Source organism: Tenrec ecaudatus, chromosome 1 (assembly GCF_050624435.1).
Source record: "Tenrec ecaudatus isolate mTenEca1 chromosome 1, mTenEca1.hap1, whole genome shotgun sequence".
NCBI lineage: Eukaryota > Metazoa > Chordata > Mammalia > Afrosoricida > Tenrecidae > Tenrec > Tenrec ecaudatus.
Genome location: NC_134530.1, coordinates 193,444,502 through 193,465,771, shown reverse-complemented (window position 1 = coordinate 193,465,771; position 21,270 = coordinate 193,444,502). Strand labels below are relative to the sequence as shown.

The window sequence follows — 21,270 nt, the reverse complement described above, 5'->3', positions numbered from 1 at the left end:
ACAGCTAACTCGTTTCCTCATAGAAAGGTCTTACACACACCCAGACTGGACTCTAAATCTTGAGAACAGTGTAGCAGCACAGTGCATTAGCTTTATAGAGTCACTGAGAACAGTCTCCTTACATCGACATCATAAGGGCTATTATCTGAAAATCAACGATCACAGGGAAACTGGACTTCAGAACTTTAGTGCAGGCATTAACTATAAGGTATTAATTATGCAAATTCTTACATCTCTGCAGCCCTCTTGATACAATGAATAAAAGGCTACTTCTAAGTTTTATTTTGATGATTAGAAGTTTAGAAAACTTTGGAGATCAGAAAATCACTGAAAGAAATACAAATTACATTTGTGAATGTATGTCAGAGATCAGTGGTGTACTGATGGTTTTCCTGGGCCAGGATTATTGCCAAAGTTGCTCGAGAGTCTGTAGTTTCTATTTTCAAGCTGGTGACTTACTAACATCTCCCTTCAGACAGGATTACAGAACAGTGAGAACAGAAAATGCAACCATGTTTTGGGCAGCAACTATTTAAAATACAGATGCTCACGAGTATGCCTTCTCATTTGGGGCAAAAATTGATTCTTGCAGGGTAGAAAAACTCAACTCTGTATTTATAAAGCATATACAAGTAGTACTGACAGATAAATACTATATGTTATTAAAATTTCATGGGGTAAAAATATCTTAAAAGGCTCTTCTGTAGGTGACCATGAAATGTTTGAGAAACACTGCTCTAGAAATTCTTTCAAGTCTTTCATGTCTGAAGTGCATAAAATTCACTATTAGGCACAGGAATAGCCAAGTAAATATAATTTTAGTAATAATTACAAATCTCCAGATGGAACAGCTATCTCAATTTATTCTATTTTTAGCCAATATACTTGAGAATGGCGCCAACTTTTTTTGGTCTTTGTTACTCCTAGTGAACTAGAAGAAGTCATGAAAATCGTTCCTACGTAAAGAAAACTTAAAAAGAAAAAAGTTTATGAATCATTAAATTTACCACACATACAGAGTAGAAATGCAAAAAGCATATTTATTAAAGTACTAAAATAGCTTCTAAATCATTGACAGATCATTGGTGGGTAAAATTTATTTTTCCTGAAAGATATAATTATTGTCACTTTAAAATTATTTTGGTTAGTGAAACATTAATTAAAAACTTTTATTTCTCAATATATTGTTTGTACAAATTAAGCTTTAAAAAAACTCCTGTTTTAGAATCTTCTGTAAAGTAAATCAGATGATCTGACTGTTGACAAAACAATTTGGAGTAAGTGGTCAAAATGTTATGAATACTGGTAGCTGTACTAGAAAGACACTGGACCACTCTCTATGCTCTATGTACAGGTGGTGGACCCTTGAGAGGTAAATAATGAAGGCAATGACTAGTTGTATGCTTTAAAAACAATTATTTTCATTTAAAAGCTTAGGGATAAAAAAATGAAAGAAAAAAGATGTTATCTAGAATCGTAAGATTCTAAGAAAGGCAGAGGAGTTGACAGATCAGAAAGCTCAGGTATAGATGCAAAGTTACGATGGAAATATTATACTAAGTACAGAAATCTATTTTAACATTCTTCATATGTGGGAAAGTTCACTTTATTTTTGGCTTGAGGCACTCAATGAAATTTATCATGTGCATAGTAAATCTCCCTATTTACTCTAGAGCATGTTAAAGGTCTTACAGTGCAACCAGGAGACATGTAAAAAATTAAATCCTTCTCCAACAACAAAAGATTTATCAGTTCCTGAAATTATATTCCCTTATTTAAAACCTTCGGGACATTTACACACCCTTATGAGCCAGATGAGTAAATATACTAAACTTCATTTTATATATATATATATATATATACACATGCTTCAAAAATCCTTGGGTAAACCAAGAATTGATTAAAGAGGGTGGTGGTGGGAGACACATAAAAAGCAAGTCCCACCATAATTCACCAGGTAACAGAGCCACATACTCAAAAGATTTTGACTAATCAAAGTCTCAGTGGCTTACTGTAACATTTCAGAGACCTCCCTCCACCCCCCACAATTTCTCTTTTCCTTTGCCTCCTCCTGCCCCACCATCCAAATACAAAGAAAAAAAAATCCACAAACACCTAGATGACCTTTCTTGATCTTTGTTGCTTTACAACGTGTACTAACAACTCAGACCTAGTGCTGCAAAAAAGATCAAGCTAGGACAACCTGCAGTTACATCGCAGTTACATCGAAGAAGCTGCCTTACTATAACTCAAACTTTATGAAAACCCAAATAACAAAATTTAGAAGCGTCACAGGAAATCTTAACCCCTCCTGCTGGTCATGCCCTATCAATAATCTACCGTCTCTAAGGGAGACCACCCTTAAAATAGCTCTCAGTTGAAGTAGAGAAATGATTCTCTGAAGTAACAGGTAATTAAGTTGAAAAAAATGACCTTTCATGTTTACCCAAGGAATGAACTCTCTTTAAAACGAAACTAGTTCTTTCAAAAAGAGCTCTGAATCCTGTCTCTGGTTAGAAAGACTGAAACATTCTCACAACTGATGACATGATTTAATCTTCTCTCACTTTTATAAACAAATGCCCCTTTTCAAGGCATTTTCAGGTTGTACAGGCAGGACTAAGTGAGAAATCCGGCTCCAGAGTCCACTCAATTTGTCTGCATTCATATGACTGTAGGGGTTGGATGTGTCAGACGTAATGAACTTGACTTTGAGGAAATCCCGCACTTTTTCTTCAATTTCCTTTAGGCCTAGGCTGGTTTCAAGAGTCTCCTCCTCCAACAAGACGGTCAAGACTAAGGCTACATCTTTGAAGGCTGCGTTCTCATGGTCACAATACTTGTAGAAGATCAGAGTGGAGCCGGCTGGCAGTAATTCGAAGTGGTGCACCACAGCTGCATTCTGCCCATTTTGGAACCCGTTGCTCAGTTCCTGGTCTACCTCTTCCTTGACAGTATCACTATCCTGAGCAGCTTTGTCGGCTCCATTAATCCGGATGGCACGGACACTACGGAAGGAAGAATAGGCGTCAGCAATTTGTTCACTCAGACACTTGAGTGCTTCTTCAGCATCTCGCGCAGCGGTGAGCAGCAGGATGGCCGGCTGCGGCTGCGGCTGGGAGCTATTAAGGTGCTTTTCCAGGAATGTGAGGCTCCTTTTCCATAGCTTCTCGTCTTGACCTTGGTACTTATTTCTAAGTTGTTCCATCTGGTTCTGGAATTGTTTAACAGCAGTGGTTTGTGCCTCAGGAAGAGAGGTGAAATAAAAGATCGCAACGACTGAAACCCCCACTAGTAATAGTAGTAGCAACCACTGTATCTGGAAAAAGCTTGCTGTTTGGGGTTGTTCAGGTCCTTCTGTTAAGAAAGAAAGGACAAGTATCAATACCATTTTATTAGACTCAAGTGTGAGAGAATTTTAAACTATTGTTAGTCTTTTTATCATGTAAAGGAAGATGGAGTTTTAAAGAGAGAGCAGTTCACACGTGCACAAATTAGTTCTAAACAAAACATGTCCGTGGCTCTATAATGAGTGGACGACTACAGATAGTTCTTTTAGTAAGGCTTGCCTCAGTCTCATTCAATATAAAGGCACCAAGAAAAGGACAATCCTCCATGAACGGTAATAGCTAGTTGACCTTTAAGATAACCTACACTGATAACTTTTTGTGCTACATAAGTTAACACTAGTAACCACTTGATAAGTCATGCCTAATTGTTACTGGCAATGATATCGGCTTACTTTTTTTTTAACCTAGTGCTTTTCCACTAATAAAGCACTTTTCCACGATTCAATCATATTATAGGAACAGTAACACTTTCTTATCTTTCACTTATCGAAGGTCCTGCTTTGGGATAATAATGGCACTATAGCCCTTTCAGAGCAACCGTTCTCAGAGTGTGGGCTGTGGGCTCCCAAAGGCACCTGAAGACCCACTCAGGGTAGTCTTTCATGTCCTGGGTTAAATTTATTCCTAGGTTATTTTACTTTTTAAAAATCATTTTATTAGGGGCTCATACAACTCTTATCACAATCCAAAGAAAAAAATCCACAAACACCTCTCCACTTAAGCCCCCAGGGAAGAGGTCACATGCAGATCTTTGAAATCGGTTGGTTATTTTATTCTTTTTGATATTATTTTAAATGGAATTGTTTCCTTAATTTCCTTTTGAGATAGCCCATTGCTGGCATATGGAAACCCAGTTGATTTCTATGTCTTTATTTTTCAGATCAGTGGGATAAAACAGAATTCAGAAATGAATCCATACATCTATAACTAAGTTTGACAAGGATACTAAGTCCAACCACTGGGGAGAATAAGAACAATCTTATTACTCAATGGTGCTACAACTGATAACCAACCACAATAAGCAAAAGAATGAACCTGTAGTCATACTTCCAAGACTTAGACATAAAAACTAAAACCATAAAACTTTTAGATAAATTGAACTTCCTCAAAATTAAAAACTCAGTCTCAGATAACCTTATTAAAATGAAGGAGGATTCTACAGAATGGGGGAAACTTTTAAGAATTATGTATCTGATAAGGACTTAATATCCACAGTAAATAAAGAACTTATATGACTTAACAAAAAGACAAACAATCCAATAAAAAATTAGACAAGCAACTTGAACAGAAATTTCACCAACGAAATAAAAATTCCCCAAATCATAAAAAGATGTTCAATGTCAATTTGCATTAAGAAATGCAAATTAAAAGCACAGTTCAATATCACCCCACATTTACTAAGACGGCTATGATAGAAAAATAATAAAAACAGGAAAAAATTAAAACGAGGTATTGACAACAATGTGGGAAAATTGGAATCTTCATCAACTGTTGTAAAGTGGTAGAGGTGCTGTGGAAAACCTTTCAATGGTTTTTCAAAAAGCTAAATAAAAAATGATCTATATTCCAGCAATTCCACTGCTAGGTAGATAGCCCAACACAATGTAAGTAGGAACACAGATACTTGAACAACAATGCTCAGTGCAGCAGTGTTCATTCACGATATACCTAGTGTCTATCAACAGATGAACAGATAGGCAAAATGTGGGCACACCACATAGTTATTAAAAGCCTTAACAGCAACATGCTATAACATGGGCATACTACAATAAGTAGATCATAAAAGTTCAAATTGGAAGGCGGGAGGAAGGGAAAAAAAGCTCAAATATATACAAACCCTTTATATAAAATATCTAGATTGCACAACTCTTTTTATGGTACACAAATTATATATCAATAAAACTGTTAAAAGGCAAAGAAAAAAGAAATATCTAGAATAGGTATTTCCCCCCAGTGGTTACCAAGGGCAAGTGGGAGGGAAGGAGGGAGGGGAAGCCACTTCCTAAGGGATCTTGAGCATCTGTTATGACTGACAGAAACATCTGAAACAGAACATATCCTGTGAGTATTAGAGCAACATCAAGCTAGTGGAGAGGCAACACTAAGAGGCGGGAGAAGGGGGAAAGTGATGGTGGGGCAAAAGGAAACAGAGGCAAGCTCTAGGAAGCAAAGGTATGGATAGAGAGATTAACAGAGGTGTGCACTTAAGCAAACACATTAATCCATAACAATAGTGGTATGGGCCTCTGTACATATATTTATAAGGCAATATACTGAAGGTGCAGACGGGCCTTGGGCCTCGGCTCATACCTTTCCTCAATACAAGAACACTTTGTTCTCACCAACAGGCATTCTGTGATGCTCATCCCATCCCCCCCCACACGATCGATCGCTGAAGACAAAATGGGTGCATAAGCAGATGTGGTGAAGACAAAGGATGGTGCCCAGCTATTAAAAGATATAGTGTCTGGGTCTTAAAGGCTTGAAGTTAAACAAGCAGCCATCCAACAGTGAAGCAACAAGCCCACATGGAGGAAGCACACAAGCCAGTGTGATCCTGAGGTGTCATCAAGACTGGGCAATGGACATCAGAAGATTCACAACAAACAGTAAACAACCAAACAAAAATGCATTAGTGAAAATGGAGGGGGTTGGAGCGGAGACCCAAAGCCCATCTGTGGACAATGGAACATGCCCCACTAGAAGGGTAGCAGGGAGGGAGGGAGTCAATCAGGGTGTAGGAGAGCACTAATGAGGCATGCAATATACCTCTGATCCCTGGAGGCCTCCTAACCCTACCCCCTCACCCGGCTATCACAAGCTCAGTGCCGCCTCCCAATCCAGACCGGGAGCATGTACATAGGTATAGGCAAGAGATAAAACTCATGGCACATGAAACCCAAGAACAGGAATGGGAATAGTGATACCAAAAAGGCAGGGGAGGGGGAGAAAGATAGGGAGGGAGAGGGGCACCGGTCGCAATGAATGCTATATAACCTCATCTCACAAGCAAGTGGGAGGAACAACAGAAAGCAGAGGGGAAGGGAGACAGCGGTGGGGGTGAGATCTGAAAATAATTAACAATCTACACTCTATCAGGGGACCAAAAGGGTGGGGGGGGGGGAGAGAGGAGCTCATCCCAAGGGCTCAATGGAAAGTAAATGCCTAGAAAAAAAATGATGGAATATATGTATGAATATGTCAGATACAACTGATGTATGATTTGTAACAAGAGTTGTAAGAGCCCCCAATAAAATGATTCAAAAAAAGACTGACAGAAAAATCTGACACAGAACATGAACAAAATTGATATTATTGAGTGATACATGTAAAAAATGTTGAAATGACAAATGTTTTGCTATATTTGTATTTATCACAATTTTTTAAAATAATAAAAGACCTTTCAAATGGTGCACAAGAAAATTGTTCTTATAAATCAAGTAGTATTGACTTTTTCACTGTAAACTGAGAGTGATTATATGCTTCATCTTCAGGCACTCACGGCTTAAGGGGGGCATGGGATTATACTTAGCAATGTCTTCCATGAAAGTTAAAAATTGTCCATTTTATTAAATCTCAACCCTTGAGTACAAATCTGCAATGGACTGAACTGTCTTCCAAAAAGATATATATGCCCAAGTTCTAATCCCTGTAGTGGTGAATGTGACCTTGTTTGGAGCCCTGATTGGGCTGTTAACCACAAGGTCTGCTGTTTGAAACCAGCAGCCGCTTCTTGGGATAAAGATGAAGCTTTCTCCTTCTGTAAAAAGTGATAGTCTCAGAAAACCTAAATGAAAAGTTCTTTCTGTCCTAAAGGGTGGTTAGGAATCAGAATCTACTCAGTAGCAGTGAGCAGTCAGTGAGTTGGGGTAGTAGGATTTTTCTTTGTAAATATTAGTTAATGAATACAGCAGAGTAAGGTGGATTCTAAGACTAATCTTTTCTGAGTGGCATTTTATAAAAGTGATCAAAGATGGAAAGACACACACACAGAGTCAAGGCAACATGTGAGGGTCAGTCTATGAAAGAGACAAGGCAGGCTCTTACCAGCAAAAGAGGGGGGGCAAGGAGGAAAGACAGAGAGGAAGGTAGAGGGAGGGTATGATCGTTCATGTACAGCTCTGACTTCTAGCTACCAGGTTGTGAGAAAGTAAGCGACTTTTCTTACTTCCACTCACTTTGCGGTATTTTGTTACAGCAGTTCTAGGACGACCAAAACATGATCTTTAACTCTGTGTGAGAGATGGGGAAGCACATATAAAGCACTTTTTCTGCTGCACACCACTTTACAATGGTTGTCTCAGACAACGAACACCATGTGGCCGAACTGCTAAACTGCTTTTCCTTCCACAGAAAACCATTTTTACTTAGAGGAATAAGTGACAAACTACAGCTATTCAGACTTACAAATTTGGCAGACATATTCATGAAAATAAACAAAGTGAACTTATTACTTCTGGGAAAGTAACTGACAATATTTGTTACCAACTACAAAATTCAAGATTTCAAATGAAAATTAGAATATGGGAACATTAATCTGTCACTATGATTTGACACTTCCATTAATTTAAGTTTTTTTTCCTTTTTTTAATATTAGTGGTAACATTAGCAAATGTGATCTTGTGATAGTTCACTATGAGTTGGCAGATCACCGAATCATCAGAATGATGCAAAGGTCTAGAGAATGGGAGAGAGTTGCCCCCAGGCTCTACAGCAGGTATATGCTTCCGTGCAATTCAAATCAGCCCACACCTCTGGGGATGTCTTCCACTGGGTTATGCCAAGTGTTGTTTTTCCTTCGATTCCTCAAAGGTAACTAATGAGGTTAATAGGATGAGTAATTTTATTTATAGTTATTTGTGTTCTATAAAGACAATAAAACGAAGGGGAAAACAGATGCTGTGTCAAATAGTTTAACCGCACAGAGTTAAAACTGCCAGTAAAAAAGAAAACATTATTTCTACAATCTTTAAAATGAGGTTTTTCAAAAGGTGTAATTCAAAAATTTTGTCATAAAAAAATTTTAAAACAAATATGAACCACCAATTTTAGAGAATTCACTAAGCAGAAACTGAAGATATGCTTACGTTGGCTGGAAGTTGATGGAGATTGGTTTCCAAATGCTGATTTCTGAATGTTGTCATCTAATTATAGGAGTTAAAAAAGAAAGAGACTATGAATTTATGTTTCAGGATCAGAGTGCTTAATTTTAACAGAGAAAGAAAATACAAATTCTATTAAGATAAAAGAAAACATGACATCAGCCAGAAATAAGAAAAAGCAGAACATCCAATTGCTTGTGAGTGAAGTCTCCTGGAGAACCAAGACTTATTTCTACACAGCCTGTGGTAGGTATAGTGCAAACATATATTTAATACATAGATTGTGCAAGAAAGCCTTTTGAAGCATTGAGCTTTTATCATTTAATGGCATTGGTGACACTGCTGGGACCAAGTTAAGAAGACAAAGCAAATAGGCACAATAATTATAAAAGGAAAACATATACCGTCTGAAACACTGCCATACATTGAAAGCTTGCCTGGGGAAGATGCTGTAAAGGGGGGGGAAGGACAACATGTGGATTACAGATAAACTATTCAAAGTGTTTAATAGGAAACCCCATTTTAATCCTATTTTCTAACCCAAAATGATTAAAATAATGCCTCTGAAAATCTTCTGACCATCTCAAATATTAATAATTTTAAAAGTACATTTCAAAATCTCTTTCAGCATTTCTGTTAACAGACAAGTACTTTTGTGTTAGGTTTGTAGCGAAAACATATCTCAAAGATAACTTCCTCACAACTCCATCCACACTCTACTCTCATCGTCACCTTAGAAGGTAAGTTTTCAATTGTTCCATCCCTCTTAACGTGGGAGTAGGTAGGCTGCGATGCCTAAGAGGGAAGACAGAGGGTCAGGGCTCAGCCTGTGGGCAGCTGAGTTGTCTCTCTTATGACCTACTCTTATTACTTGTCCATTGTCTAATGTTTTGTTAATTTTCTGTATGTAAATGGTTTCCTAGTGTTTAACAGCTCTCACTTGAGAAACACTGGGTCAAACTGGAGGGATAAAATTAGTAGGGAAAGATACAGAAATAGCTTCACTTTGGTCAAATGACCACAAAAACAAAATAAAAAAGACAAAATGTCTTGAACTCTAATTCCAAGAGAAATATTTTTCAATGACTAGTTTAGACTTGGGAACATCATTTAAAAGGTTTCTAAGTTAGGTCACCAAAGTTTTGAATGAATTACTAAAAAAAAAAAAGTGACTTAGCTGCTTATTTTACTTCACTCCATGGATACAAAGCCCAAACAAGATCATATATATGATGTGTATAATGTGAAGCTTTATTCTATGACAATGCTAATGATAACAAATAGTAAAGTAATAGTTTTTATATAACATGTATAGTAGCTATGATTATTCATAAAACACACACACTCAGCAGTATATACATTGCTGAGGTAGGACACTGACTAGAAGGCAATGTCTAGCCCTCTATTGCTAATTAACTGCAAATGAGCATTAATAATTACATGGCACCTAGATATTTAGAACTTATATTCACATACACATAAGATCATTTGAGTCTTAAAATGACCCAGCTATACCAAACTAAACTCACTGCCACCGAGTCAATTGCAACTCACAGCAATGCTACAGGACAGGAGAGAAACTGTGGGTTCCTGAGACTGCGAGTCTTTACTGCTGAGTGTTTCGAGGTGCTCAACTGCTGACCTTAATGTGAGCAGCCTAACAAGTAGCTCCTACAGCAGCAGGACTCCTGCTTTAGGAGTAAGAACTAGTCTTCTCTCTCTCGTCATTGTCTTAACACCTGGGAAAAGGAAAAAGCAGACAGTGGATCTACCTTTCTGAAAAGGTTAGAGAAGTGGTTCTCAACCTTCCTCATGCCGTGACGCTTTCATACAGTTCTCATGTGGTGGTGACCCCAACCACAAAGTTATTTTCATAACTGTCATTTTGCTACTGTTATGAATCGGGCGACTCCTGTGAAAGGGTCGTTCGACCCCCAAAGGGGTCAAGACCCACAGGTTGAGAACCGCGGGGTTAGGGTGACAGTAGAGTAACAGTAATGATCTAAAGTGCCTTCAAGAGGGGGTCGTCAGACAGTGTAAGACAGGACAAAATGATAATTTATAAATTAACAAGGGTTCATGAGGGAAGGGGAAAATCAGGAGCTGATATCAGGGGCTTACATGGAGAGCAAATGTTTTGAGAATGATGAGGGTAACGAATGCATAAATGTGCTTCACACAATTGACATGTGTGTGCATTGTGATAAGAGTTCTATGAGCCCCCAATAAAATGATTAAAAACCAAACAAACAAACCACAGCGTGCAAAAGAAACTAACCCTTCAAAAGGGAAAAGAAAAAAAAAAAAGGGAATTAATTAATTAAAAAAATAAAGTGCCTTCAAGTTTTAAAACAACCTGGTCTAAACATGACTTTTTGGCCTCACTTACTTAAATAAGGAGAAATGTACAGTTAAGACATAGAAGAAATTTGGAATGTTAGGATAAAGATCTAAAAGTGGTTTTACATCGAAGAGAAATCGATGAGAAAGCTGTTTGAGAACTCACTGCAGTCTTCCACTCCCACTGGAAATATTTACTTTCTGCTCATTGTCCTTTCCTCAAAGTTCTTGTATGTTTAAAAGGCCTAAGAAAGTCTGTTATGTGCACCTTAAAATGCCTGCATACTTCTCATATCTTACTTCTACACAACTCTCAAAGCCCAATAGATGATCTATAGCAGATGGTTATTAACCAGTGTACAAATATTTGTCATACTATATATTTATGACAAAGTAGAAATAGAAACAGAAAAAAATTAGTTATCAATTTTGTAACTAAATTCTATTTCTGCATGCCACAATCAGATCTCCAAAACAATTATATATTCTTCAGCACTGAATCTGTACAGTACCTTATTAGAGGAAACAAAATTCACACATTTTTTAAAACAATGTGTACTACTTCACTTATCTGTAAGTCTTTTACCTGTTATTATCCAGAATGTGTATATAGTTAAGAACTAAAAATAACCTGAGAGTTTTTCACAGAATACATATGGAAATTTGTGCATTCCTACTTCCAAGTGTCTCTCAGGTCTCCAATTAAAGTTAATTTTAATATTCTGGCTATAAACATAATCGCAATAAATTAAATTATGAACATTTGATTTTTAAAGTATATCAGCTCAGAAAGAGCATACTGTACAAAGAAATGATCTTATAATAGTAAGCATATAGCACAGTAAGAAATACCCGCCAGCAAAAAGGCCGGGGTGAAAGTACTACTTCAGCTTTATACTACTGGAGAATTCACTTAAATGTGGGGAAAACTTCTGTGCGTTAACACTGGGGAAAATATGAATTATGAGCATTATCACTTTACTGGAGGAAAAACAATGCCACCAGAGCTAGCTTGACCAGTTACTAAGCTAGTCCTTTCATAAGTATCACAGACTAAATTGTGTCCCCAACAAATATGCGTGTCAAATTAGCCGGGCTGTGATTCTCAGTCTGGTGATGTCATATGGCAGCTATGAGATGACACAATCACACTTGTGTTGTGATCTGCCATTATTGGCCAATAGCAAGGACTCTTAAGGTGTGACACAACACCTTTAATCGGGTCCCAGTTCTGCCTGATGTAAGTGGAACTTTCCTGGGGTGTACCTTGCTTTATCTTACTAGAGATACAGTGGGAAGCCCTGCTGGTACAATGGTTACACGTTGGTTTGTGATCTGCATGGTCGGCAGTCCAAAACCACAAGCAGCTCTACAGGAGAAAGACTGTGTTTTTTATTCCCATAAACACATTTTGATAGAAATTATGATAGGTACCAAATTCAACGGATTGTTTCATCACATTATTGTCTTAAATTCTGTGATAATTTATCCTAAACCTCAAAATAAAAAGATTGTAGCTTTCAGCCTTCAATTCTTAAAATTATGGGTATGTAAAGCCACTCCAAATGATTAGAAGCTGCATACATAAACAAAAAATAATACTGTCAGATCTGAATTTCATTCTATGATTTACTGCTGTTAGAATTGTCAGCTTGTCAAACCCAGAGCCATCTTCTGCTGGTTTTCTCATGCACGATTCACCTCCTGACAGCCCATGAAAATAAAGTTATCAACCAGCAGCAATATCTGTTCTGGATACATGAGATCACAATGTAAATGCTTTCTCTGAATAGCCAAATATTTTTACATACTCATCAAGAAAAACACAGTATATAAATCTGAACACTATTTTAAAAATAGGTAGAAATTCATTCACTTACTTTGTATCCTATTCCTTATTCTTGGGGTTTGTTCAACCCACTCTTGCAGGTTTTTTTGATATCCTGAACCTGGAGCAAATAGATTTATGAAAGTATCTTTTCACATACTTTGACAATTTACACCATGTTCTAGTGTTTTAGGTTAAATCTCACAGAAAGGCAGAATGAAACAGGGTAAGAAAACATAAAAAATAGCCTGAGAAATAAAAGTTAACTTCAAAGGATCAAACTTGGGAGGATGAAATACTTTCCACACCCAAATGGGCAGCACATAAAGATCACCTGCCAGGAAATCCTTGCAGACGGCTCCCTGGTCTATGGAGGACACTTCTCCAGATTTCAGTGTTACTTAACAAAAATAATTTAAAAAATAACCATTCAAATCAGATGTAACGTCTTAGTCTACTACAATACTCACTGACTGGTTGGCTACTGACATCCACTGACTATGTACGCTCAGAGGGAAATTATCAGAAGCTTACTCGATGTGAAGATCCTGCACATGGAGTTCTGGCAGATTTGAGCCCCTTTGGGCACATCTAAAAGTACTCAAAAAAGAGGAAATGCACGTGGATGAAGCTTCCTGTGAACACAGACCAAGGAAGGGAAGAGCCTTGCTATCACACAGAATGCATTGGAAAGTGGGTTGAGCTAGATGAATCTAAGGTAAAATCTAGCACCCTAGCTTTGACTCATTTTAAAGTAGTTCTAGTTTTTAGTGCTTTCTTTCCAAGCAAGGCTGTCTTTATTTTCTATTGTTAGCTTTTTCTTCTGACTCTTTGCTTTTTTATATTTTTAAATGTTTATCAGCACACGAAATCCAGGACGGGTGACTCTATAGAGATAAGAGACAGTAACTGGATTCAGGGTTCCTTATGGTTATGGCAGGGAAGGTTGGGAGCAATGGGAGCTATTAACAGAAAAATAAAATTTTTAAAAATTAGTTCTGGTAATGATTGTACAACACTTTGATATTAAATTACCGAACTGTATGATATTTAGATAACAATAAAATGATTTATAAAAATTATTTCGTCTTGCAAATAAATGATCTTTGGTAAAATATTCCTGATCTATTTTAATATAGCACAGTATATGTTTGGTGGATAAAAAGGCAAAGAAGGTAAAATGTCCTTATAAGGACATTATATTGGCAGAATACATAATAATTTGAACTAATGGACTGAAAAAAGAGCAAATCACCAATCACTTACTCTGTACTCCAGCTTGCTTATCATGAGCTGTTGTGAAATCCCAGGCTAAAATAGAAAGAGGGATAAAGTCAAGGAATATTTTGAAATAAAAACAAAACATTGTGTTGCTTATTGCACGAGCACCGAAAATCAAAAATTCAAAAGTTTTTCTCCCCCCCACTATCATGACCCCAATTCTACCTTACAAATCCAGCTAGACCAGAAGAGCATGTACACTGGTAGATCAGTTAAGAGCGGGAAACACAGGGAATTCAAGACAGATAAACTCCTCAGGACCAATAATGACAGTAGCGATACTAAGAGGGAAAGGGAAAGGTGGGGGGAAAAAGGGGGAAGCAATCACAATTATCTACATATAACCCCTCCCAGGGGGCCAGACAACTAAAAGTGGGTGAAGGGAGACATCGGTTAGTATAAGACATGAAATAATAATTATTTATACATTATCAAGGGTTTGTGAGGGAGGGAGGGAGGGTGAGGGAGGGGGAAAAATGAGGAACTGATACCAAGGGCTCAAGTAGAAAGAAAATGTTTTGAGAATGATGATGGAAACATATGTACAAATGTGCTTGACACAATGGATAGATGGATGGATGGTTATGAGTTTTACAAACCCCCAATAAAATGATTAAAAAAAAGTTTTTATCACTCACAAATCCAACACTTAGATAATAATTATAATTTCTCATTTTCAAAACTTCAAAATGTTCAGGAATTGGATAAAAGGTCAGATTTAGAATCAATATCATTAAAATAGCTGCAATGTATTAAACGTTTATCAGGTGTCACATAAAATTTTACTTCATTCTCATCCCCTATGACTGTCCTAGATGGATTTACTAGCTGAGTAATGCAAACAGTTTACTAGGGGCTGTTGGCACTTGGAATGCTAGAGGTTCGAGTTCTACCCAGAGGCACCTTGGAAGATCTACTTCCAAAACGCAGCCATTGAAAACCTGATGGAGCACAGCTCTACTCAACACATGCGGGGTGGCCAGGAGTTTGAACTGATGTGATGGCAACTAGACTTTATTACATAAGCATCTTAGTAGATTTAGATAGTAGCTACAATGTGAAAGATATGACTTCAAGTTTTGGAGAGGTATTTAAAGACAATTTATAAAAATATACAATGGAATAGTTACAAAAGGTTGTTAAACAATTACAACAAAGTTGAGCTCCAAATGTGTTCTCATGGAGTTAGTTCTAACCACTTATTTGTATACTTGGAAGTTTTACAAATAAATACACATCTGAAACAATGTATAAAAAATAATCTAAATATGTTTTTTGAGTAAAAATGAAATGGCAGCTGTAAAATAATTCTAGAAATGTCTAACTTATTCTTCCACATTTGTTTGAAGACTTATCAACAACATTCTTCTTAAAAAAAGAGGCTTCTAGGTTTGTTAAGAAATAGAATTAAAAAAACACCCGGAATTAATAAAACAAAACGGAATTAAGGGATAACAGAATTTTTCCACACACTTTCTGAAGCCCTCCTACTTGCTTTTTAAAAAAGAAAGTCTTGACTTTCATTAATTCTAAGAAGCACTTTTTCCAAACGCCTATGAATTAAGGTTGCATGTTATAATCAGTGTTGTGTCATGGTTTAACTTGATGGGAGCTGGTTCTCTTTCAGGGATACATAAAGTCATTGGCATCTTAGATTCCTCGAATCTTAACCACCTATTTGTGAATTTACAAAGAACCAACTCATTTTCATTGGTGAACAGAATTCCATTGTATGGGTGTATCATCGTTTATATAGGTATATTTAAGAGCTTCTAGAGATCATAGTGGTAACAAAGGACAAACGGATATAAATGGATTCAAAGAAAAATTCTTCACTAACGTATTTCTTGTGAGTAGCTTATTTTATTTTTCTTATGTTTCAGTTAACAAACCCAGGTGCCTATTAAAAACTAACTAAATACATACAAGGGGACTTTCTTTAATTTTTCCATAAGCTTTTTGAAGCCCCTGTGTATATTTAAAATGGATTTCTATGAAAACAGATTATTAAAAAAAAAAGAACACTCATTATGGAACAGAATGCTAAATGCCTTTTCTCTAGAAATAGTCTCATATTCTAACAGAGGTGATAGGGAAGGAAAAAAAATACTTGGAAGTCTTATACAAATAAATATATTTTAGGTGATTAATGTAAATTCTGGTATTTTATTCAAATACAAATCTGAAACACAAACTCCTATGTCTGTTCCTAATGCATATCTCCTGTAGAAAGGCTACAAAATATCAACTTTACAGTAAAATAAAAAAGTCAACAAAGTTTTACCAAAGTCAATGGTTTCAACTATTGCAGAAATTTATATTATTTTCCCATCTGTTTTTTGTTTAACTCAAATCCAGGCCAAGGTACAAACATGAGTAACCCAAGAAGTGAATTCCAAGAGAAATATGTGATGAGTTAGTTTAGAATTCACTAAAGGTCGGTTCTGAAATGTTCATCCAAATACAAAGTGGATCTTCAGAACCAGGACAAGTTTTCTTCACAGCAGACCTGTAGGAGTGTAAGATATGGTTTTACTTACTTTGTGATGACTGCCAAGGTGATTCTGGATAGTGGCTAGTTGATCTGATGTTTGGATCTAAAAAAAGAAGGGAAAAAACCTATAGCACACGCTAAAGTATGTTGGACTTTTTAAATGTACACTTTATAAAAGAACCATACATACTTAATCAAAAGGGAGAAAGTACTGAGATAAATCCCAGGCATTTAATACCTGGATACATAACTTATTTAAAGCTACAAACAAAACGAGTTTCTAAAGAGTTTATGTAAAAGAATATGCAAATCTTCTGTCTTTTCCCAAACCATTTTTAAAAGGACAAAATGATAAGAAATGAAACACAACATATAGTATGGAAGGTGAAAAAACCTTTAAGTTGGGAAAAAATGTGAACATTTGCAATGATGAACCATTTTGAAATCATTAACATTCCAAAAAAAAAATCCCCCAAAACAAACCAAAAAACCCATTCATTGTGGGGGGAGGGGTAAAAAAACAAAACAGAAAACCATTCATTTGCTTTAGAATCTTCTGGCCAGTGGGTAACACATTATATTGCGCAATCTTCTTACAAACTTTTCCCACATTTAAAAAGTAGGATTTGTAACTAAATTTGTATAAAAATTAGACTGCTAACTTGGGCACAGAAGAATTTGACACAGAGGAATGGTGGCTAAGTATTTTTTGACAGTATCCTCCTATTTACTAAAGAAGTTTTAAGCATCAACTTCTGATAACTATTTCTGACATTAGATGCATGTGACTGAATCACAATATTAATCGGTGTGTAGATTATAAGATCTCAAAAGAAGCATTTTAAATGGATAAAAAAATTTTAAATAATGAAATTCTAATAATTTATTCTTCGATTCGAATGATGACTGGCCGAAAGGTAACTGAGGACGAGGGCAGTCGGCTCTGTGCTATGCCTCATCCCTTTGTTCTTTTACAACTATTTTCTTCTGCATGTGAGCGCTTAGGCTCCCATAAATCACAGAATTCGTTACAGTTCTAGAAGGATCAGAGACCAACTAGGATTTATGTGCTTTCAAATAGCAATATGCTGGCAGTAAAACTATTAACTATATTAATGGCTTAATTAGCCTCTTTTAAGAGCTTCACATATACATAGACTAAAACTAATAATAGTACTTAATTTGAGTATTTACTATATGCCATATAACTTTCTAAATACTTCACAAAAGCCTTTAAATGGCTGCACATTAATTTTATTTACTTACAAAAGGGGAGATTTAAAAAATTTTACTGTTGAATATACATAAAACGTAGTTTGTACATGTGGAATTTAGTGATCGTGATTACACTCTTGCAGCTGCAAGCAGTGGCACCCTCTCTCATTAACAAACTCATTGCCCCACCAGGTCTCTCTCTAATCTTCCCAACACGTACTGTAAATCTGATCTCCTATAGACCGGTGTTAAAGCAGCACAATGCTCAACAGGCAGGAAATATTTTTGGGTGAAGGAGAAAAAGATTTTAAAATCATTTCAGTTAACTAAGTATTCTTCTTAGATACCACACCCAAACTTGACAAGTGGTAGTTTTCATCAACGTTCTTATACTAGGTACATTAAAATCAACTGGACTCTCTCCCTTACATTTTCAGTAACAGTGTTGGGAAGATGTTGGGTTCACCAAGTATGCAATACGCATGACTTCTAAATGCGGGCATATGGCATTATTCAAAAAGTTCTCATGTGTTAATGGCACTGTCTCAGATGAAGAGAAGCTGGTGGCAGCAAAGTGTTCCTCATCATCCTAACTTCTGCACAGCAATTTATATTTTGCCATGGCAATGAACACTGCCAGTTGTTTATTTGAAGAAATGCAACAGACACAATTTGAGAAAATTCCTGCCACATGATAAAGTTTAAATAGCCACCACCCGTCTGTTAGTAATTTTTTCAACAAAAATGATCTGTGATAAAAGTGGGTAGGCCAATTTACAGCCCAAATGCTTTTCTACAATTAAATCATCCTATTTGGATCTCCAGCAAAGCACATTAAATAACCCTCTCATCTTGTCACACAGGCTACTAAAACTGTGTGTACTCTTAAGATCAAGACTCAATAAAATCACACCTTTTAAAGACTACACCTTTTTTTCAGACTACATTCTTAAGATTCTAAGTATCCTCTTGATTTCTTTGATAACCCAACAGATTAATAAATTCAAGTGTGTAAATTTCCATAAATTTATACAGCTTTCCTTATTCTTTTTGTTATCTCTTTCTAGCTTCCTTCTATTATGGTCATATTCCATGCTTTATGTAATTTCAATCTTTTTAAACTTACAGAAATATACTTTGTATCTGAAAATACTCTACAACAAATACATGAGCAATGACACAGAGTGTGAAGTATGCTATTACTGAGTGACGTGCTCCATAGCTGTTAGGTCCAGATGGCGGGGTTACTATTATTGCAAGTATTTTCTAATCACTTTTTAAATTGTTCCATTCATCATCAAATAGTTGTGCATACAATATCCTTGTCTTATAGTAAATTTTGACTTAAAACTGACTGTCACGTATTAATACTGCCACTCATGCTCGATTTGTATTACTGCTTGTTATGTTGAATGCCTTCCTCCTTACACTTTCATCTATGTACACACCTGTGCTTAAGGTTAGATAATATACAAATGTGTCATATTTTTAGTTGTCTACCAGTTTCTTTACTGGAGAATTTCATCCACCTATATTCACAGCAATTAATTACCTAAAGGGGAGAATTTATTTCAAAGATTTGGTTAAACATACCCTCCTCCCCCTGAGAGTGATGGGTTTCTTTGTCCTCTATCTTCAAAGTTGAATTATTTTTTTTAAGAATCCTCCCCCCCCCCCAATTTGAGAAATTTTATTACCAAATCACTTAAACTTCCTCGTTAACACGTGAAAGGTCTCTATGCCATTCATCGTCATCGAGTCAATGCTGACTCATAGCGACCCCCTGTAGGTTTCTGAGGCTGTAAAGGTTTGCAGGAGTAGAAAGCCCAGTCTCTCTCCCTCAGAGCTGCAGTTGGTTTTAAACTGCTAATCACGCAGATCACAGCACACCTTTTTCGCAAATCCCTCCCATTGTATGTTATTGTCAATTACAATCATATAGCCCAGATTCCCTATAATCTCAATATAAATGGATTTTATTATATGTATTCAGGTGGTTGTTCAGTATCAAACACTTTGAATTACTGAGCTGGTATCATGTTTTCTTCCTAGGAAACCCCCTTTAATATTCTTGCAGGGCTAGGCTGGTGGTTATGAATTCCCTTAATTTGTTTATCTGGGAAAATTCTAGTTTCACCTGCATTTTTGGGTAATGATTTTGCTCGGTAGATTCTTTCAAGGCTTTGTTATGTCACCTTATTGACTTCTGGGCAGAGTTGTGGATGAAATATCACCATTTAATCTTACTGAGGCTCCTTGTGACTTTCCCCGTATTTTGTGTTGCTCTCAAGTCTCTATCTTTGTATATAAAAAGTTTGATTATGATGACTTGTGGAATTTCCTTAATGTTTAACCTATATGGAGTTCATTGAGCATCTTAACTGATATTCTTTCCTTCATATTTGGGAAATTTTCTTTATTTTTTCAAAAATAGCTCTGGACTTGGTTTCCTCTGTTCTCTTCCTGGAATCCCTATTATGCATACACAATTTCTCTCAATGTCCCTCAGAATCTTTAAGTGCTATTCATTTTTTTCCCTACATGTTCTTCAATCTGTGCAAGCTCAAGAGTCTTTGTCTTCTAGTTCACGGATTCTTGCTTCCATTGTTTTCGCTCTACTTCCATATTCTTCTAAAGGGACTTTGTTTTTGTTAGTTTAATATTACACTTCAGAATTTCTAGTTACTTTTTACTTAAGGTTCCTATCAAATTTCTTGATTTCCTCCTCTATTATTTTTCTGAATTATTCTAAAAATTTCCCTATGTTTTCCTGTATTTCATCAAGAACCCATATACTAATTTTGGAATGTCACAGCATTAAGTGAGTGAAATAGAAGGCTCATCTTTCACTGGTGAGTAAACAGAAAACATCTACTGCTTGTTCTAAAGATTCACAAACCTCCATATCTATCACAATTCCGTCTATAGGCTTCTTTTCATCTTTCTGCTCGTCTGTGCTAAGTTATGTGAATGTGTTTTAAAAGACTAAACTACCTCCTGTTGGTACTGCTTGTTGAGGTGCTACACTCAAAGAACCCAATGATGGCTTCCCTTGATCTCTGCTGCCCCCTCAGGGCACAGACTTGGGAGAAATGGAGGGCTGAAGGACCTGAGCAGCTATGGCTCAGGGCATGCCATCCTCTCGTTACCTGAGGGCTCTTGCTGAAGTTGTTGCAGTCCCCTGCCCATGCCCCTGGGGCCACAATGCTCATTCAAGCACTGGTCTCCCAATCAGCACCAGCCTTCTTCACTAAGCACGCCATTTACAAATTAATTCAATCTTTACAATGATGCAGATGAGGACACTCAGGAACACTGAAGTTAAGGGTACACGCCTACTACGTACAGGCCTGAATCTAGAGATTCTGGCTCCAGACACTAGTCTAACCATTATGCATTTGTCTGAACAAAGAATGGGAGAACTTGAGGGAATACTGAATGCCTCGAAACCCATTTGTAGACGTACTGGATATAGCAGTGTTTCCCAGCACATTTTTAAATGCCGTTTTTGTGGTGAAATTAGGTAACTTGGCTGATATTCGGGTCAGCTTATACTCGAGTATATACAATATTTTATGCATAGAATGATAAAGTAAAACACAGGAATTATAGAAATGCTCAAGAGGCAGAAAGGGGAAAGTCAGGAATTACTCTTACACA

General features: G+C 36.6%; 1 protein-coding gene across 4 annotated transcripts in view; it reads right to left on the bottom strand.

Moving 5' to 3' along the window:
• Positions 1 to 1,020: 1,020 nt before the first annotated feature.
• The window catches only part of TOR1AIP1 (torsin 1A interacting protein 1), a 40,311-nt gene continuing 20,061 nt past the window's right edge, over positions 1,021 to 21,270 (bottom strand). For 2 of the 4 annotated variants that reach the window (XM_075528017.1, XM_075528012.1), the window contains 6 exons: positions 16,442 to 16,498; positions 13,887 to 13,931; positions 12,673 to 12,741; positions 8,857 to 8,901; positions 8,438 to 8,494; positions 1,021 to 3,357 (listed from right to left, as the gene is read on the bottom strand). In XM_075528017.1, the coding sequence (XP_075384132.1) occupies positions 2,570 to 3,357; positions 8,438 to 8,494; positions 8,857 to 8,901; positions 12,673 to 12,741; positions 13,887 to 13,931; positions 16,442 to 16,498 (1,061 nt within the window). In that variant the 3' untranslated portion in view covers positions 1,021 to 2,569. The remainder of the gene's footprint in view (positions 3,358 to 8,437; positions 8,495 to 8,856; positions 8,902 to 12,672; positions 12,742 to 13,886; positions 13,932 to 16,441; positions 16,499 to 21,270) is intronic. The other 2 variants (XM_075528018.1, XM_075528015.1) reach the window with 1 other exon arrangement.